General features: G+C 41.4%; 1 protein-coding gene across 1 annotated transcript; it reads right to left on the bottom strand.

Moving 5' to 3' along the window:
• Positions 1-1176: 1176 nt before the first annotated feature.
• On the bottom strand, positions 1177-1584 carry LOC110869583. The gene has a single exon (XM_022118826.1). It carries the CDS (start codon positions 1582-1584, stop codon positions 1177-1179), a length of 408 nt encoding a protein of 135 aa, XP_021974518.1.
• Between the last annotated feature and the right edge of the window lie 2534 nt (positions 1585-4118).

The raw sequence follows: 4118 nt of genomic DNA, 5'->3' as shown, positions 1-4118 counted from the left end.
TTGCCATGGAGTGTTTTGCTAGGTTCTCAACCTGATTATAGGATAGAAAAGACAAATTTTTGATAGAAAAATCATCATTTATTTATAAAAGGTGCACTTTGATTACGAAGGAAAGATGGAACATAGAACATTCTGTCCACACATGGAATCTTTTAAGGTTTTTGCCATTACGGTGGCAAGGAAGTTTTTTGCCTTGTGTATCGGCAAGCTTGTATGATCCTCTTTTGTGCTTTTTCGAGAATGGTGTATGGTCCTTCTCATTTGGGACCAAGTTTGGCTTGATTTTCTTTCTTCCTTGCTTCGTTGTTGTGGAGGACCAAGTCTCCGGGTTTGAATCGTTCATGTTTTACTTTTAGTGTTGTGATAAGCTTCCATCTTTTGCTTATATTTGGCTTCCTTTATAGTGGCTTGGTCACGGGCTTCTTCTAGGAGTTCCGGGTTTAGCATGGTTTTAGCCTGTTTTGCCTCAAGGTTAACGTTGAGTGTTCGTTGTGTGGTAGCTGCTATTTCTGTCGGGATGAAAGCTTCTGACCCAAATACCAAGCTATAAAGTGTTTTCTTGTGGCTTATTTTTTCGGTTGTTTGAATTTCCCACAAGTCTTTGGGAAGTTCTTCAAGCACTGAGTATCATGTCTTCCCAATCTTGTTTGTATCCCCTTCACAATGTTTCGGTTTGTTCTTTCAATCTGGTCGTTTGATTGGGGATAGGCCCCTGAGCTAAACGCTTCTGTGATTCTGAACTCTTTGCACCATGAGCTAAAAGGCTTCTCGACAAACTGTTTGCCATTATCTGCGATAAGTACCCTTGGGAGCCCAAAGCGGCAAGTGTTGTTTTTCCATACAAAGTCAATGACTTGTTTGCCCGAGATTTTTACTAGCGGCTTGACTTCTAGCCACTTTGTGAAATAATCTACGGCGACCAATAAAAATTTCACTCCTCCTTTGGCCGGTGGGAATGGACCAACAATATCCATTTCCCATTTGTGGAGTGGCCAAGCTGAGGGATGGGAACGAGATCGTGTTTAGGACTTTTGGGTACCGGTGCGTGTATCTGGCAGTATTCGCATATTCATAATTGTTCAGTGGTATCTTGGTGCATAGAGGGTCATAAGTATTTAAGGTTCATAGATCTTGGACCATAATGAGCTCCGCATATTCCCTCGTGTACTTCCTTGATCAGATGTTGGCTTTGTTTTGGGCTAGCACATCGGAGTAGTGGTGCAAGGTAACCTTTTTGTAAATAATTTCTCCTTGCAACACATACTTCCATGATTTGATGTGAACCCTTTCAGCCTCTATCTGGTCATTGGGTAATTCACCATTTTTGAGAAAATTTTCAATTGGAGTCATCCAATTTGGCCCTTCTTCAGTGATCACATCTTGAACCTCAAGTTCTTGAATTGATGAGGTTTTCAATATTTCGACTAGTACCTTCTTGGTGAGATGGGCGAATGTGAGAGATGTAAGATTGCTTAAGGCATCAGCTCTCTTGTTTTGGGATCTTGGAACTTGTTTGATGGTACATGTTTGGAATGTGTTCATCAGTTCCTTTGATTTATCATGGTATTTCTTTGTGGCTGTCATTTGCTTTAGACAAGTAAGGACTCTGTGATGGCTTGAAGCTTTTGGACCCCTATTTCTTTGTCTAGTTTTAGCCTAGCGATCAATGCTTCGTACTTAGCTTCATTGTTGGTGGTACGAAGTTCAAGTCGAATAGCATATGTAAATTCTAACCCATCAGGGTTGATTAAAACCAGACCAGCCCCTGAACCTTCGATACTAGAAGCCTCGTTGGTAAAAAGCTTCCAGGTATCAGGGTTGAAGGGTTCAGCGGTGGTTGTATTAACTTCTGTTGTGGTTTCTTTAGGGACTTACAAGGTGAGTAAGCCAAAATTTGAGCTTTGAGAGCTTTTCTTGGAGCATAAGTGATTTTATGTTCACCTAGTTCAACAGCCCATTTGGCTAGCCGTCCAAATATTTCTGGTTTTTCAAGCACATTCCTGATAGGTTGATCAATGACTACTTGTATTAGGTGTGCCTGAAGATACCTTCGAAGCCTTCTAGCCGTTTGAACTAGGGCTAGAGCAAGTTTTTCCAAAGAAGAATATTTGATTTCTGCTAATTTTGAAGTTTTGAAAAAGTAAACGGGTATCTGAACATTGTTTCGTTCAATGATCAGAGCCATATTTATGGCATTTTCAACAATCAAAAGGTAGATAGAGGTTGTTCCTCCTATTTCCGGAGCCAAAATGGCTGGGAGTGAAGCCAAGTGTTGCTTCCTTTGGTTGAAGGCTTCCTTTTGGGGTAAAACGCTTCAAAGCTGTAAGCTTTCCATCGAAAGTCTTTCTTGTTAGCACATCCCTTGAGGGTTGGCTTTTATGCTTTGTTTCCTCATGATGTGCCCTAGAGACAAGCACTTGACTGGATTAAGCTTCATGTTGATCTTTCTCGAGTTTTGGAAGATTTCTTGTATGTCATCGAGCATTTGGTATTCCGTTTTGCTCTTGATCATCAAATCGTCAACATAAGCTTTAATGTTCTTGCCGATTTGTCCGGCAAACGCTTTGTCAACCAGACGTGGATAAGTGGTACCTGCATTTCTTAAACCAAAAAGCATTTTTTGATAGCAAGATATACCTTTATCAGTGTGGAATGTGGTTTTTTCTTCATTTTTTTATTAGGATCTGATGGTAACCCTTTTAGGCGTCAAGAAAACACCTGAATAGGAAGCCTGTGAGCGAGTTATCCTTGAGGTCTATCTCGGGCAGCGAGTAGCAATCCTTTGGGCATGCTTTGTTCAAGTCTTTTAAAATCAATATACATTCTCCAAGACTTGTCGGGTTTTCGAACTATTACGGGATTGGCCACCCATGATTGATACTTAACCTTCTCGAAGGATTCCGGCTAGAACAAGCTTTTCCATCTTTTGTATAATGAGTTTATTATAAGATGGGATCCATATCTCATGTTTCAATAATGCTACGGGGGGTGCCGGTCATATATTCCGGGCACCAAGCAAAGACGTAGTGCAAGAGCAGCCTTTCAAGGTATGAGAGGGTTTCATTGTAAAGGTTAGTGTTTACCCTTATCCCCTGTTGAGGATATTTTGGGTTTATGTTCGACCCTTATTCATCGTCTTCGTCCTTTCTTGAGCTTTCCCCTTCAACCACAAAAGCTTCTTGGGTAGGTTGAAGGGTTGATATCCGTTTTTTCAGTGGGAAACTTCATAGTGCCTTGACCAACTAAAACTGCCATTCCGAACACACCTTGCCCTGGCCTTCCTATGATGATATCATAGTTGGAAGGGATATTGATCACCGCAAAAGTGAGTTGTTTGGTTCGTCCCTTTGTTCTCTCATTGAACAAACATAATGGGTTATTTGGCCTAAAGGCTTGATAGGTATGTCTGCGATACCTTCGATGGGGGATTCAGACTGTTGAAGCTTTGAACGTTCATCGTCGCTGAGAGGGTTAAAGCCTTTCTCAAACATGATTTTGGTGGTTGCACCGGTGTCAATGTAAGCCTTTTATGTCTTGATGGTTCCTATGTTGGATTCCATCACCAGAGGGTTTGAAAGCAACTCTCCTTCTGGTGGTGGGAAGCAAACATATTGACGTTCCCATGATGGCGTTTGTGGGAAGCTTTGTTTTCAAGGTCGACCATGTTCACTTCCTACTTCTTATTTTTCAACCATCTTGCCCTTGACCCCTTCAACCAAGTGAGCCAGTTCGGACTTGACGGCTTCTTCGATCCTCATTTTGGGTTGGAAGCAATCATTGGTATGGTGACCTTTCTATTCGTGAAACTCACAATACTAGCTTGATTTTTCTAAACTTTTGTTTTTTTGACAAAGGTTGAGGAGGGCGGAAGCTGTGTTTTACCTCTTCGGTTGCCAAGATCTTGTGCGGAGTCTTGGTTAAGGCTGTAAAGTTTATGGTTTTTTCTCGGCTTGGAAGGTTCCGGCCTTCAGGCCTTCTGGAATCCGAACCTTTGAACCGTTTGTCATAAGAGCCATACTGGAAGCTCTAGTTAAGAGGTTTTTTTATTTATTTATTTTTTTGATATATACAGCTTATTCTCCTCGAATGTGGGCTTTAGCCCTTTTGAGTGCTTCTTC

Source organism: Helianthus annuus, chromosome 8 (assembly GCF_002127325.2).
Source record: "Helianthus annuus cultivar XRQ/B chromosome 8, HanXRQr2.0-SUNRISE, whole genome shotgun sequence".
Lineage (NCBI taxonomy): Eukaryota > Viridiplantae > Streptophyta > Magnoliopsida > Asterales > Asteraceae > Helianthus > Helianthus annuus.
Note: the sequence above shows the minus strand (reverse complement) of the source record. Positions and strands in the feature narration are given on the sequence as shown.

Coding starts and splice junctions, on each gene's coding strand:
- LOC110869583 (XM_022118826.1), bottom strand. CDS start 1,584: ATGACAGCCACAAAGAAATACCATGATAAATCAAAGGAACTGATGAAC.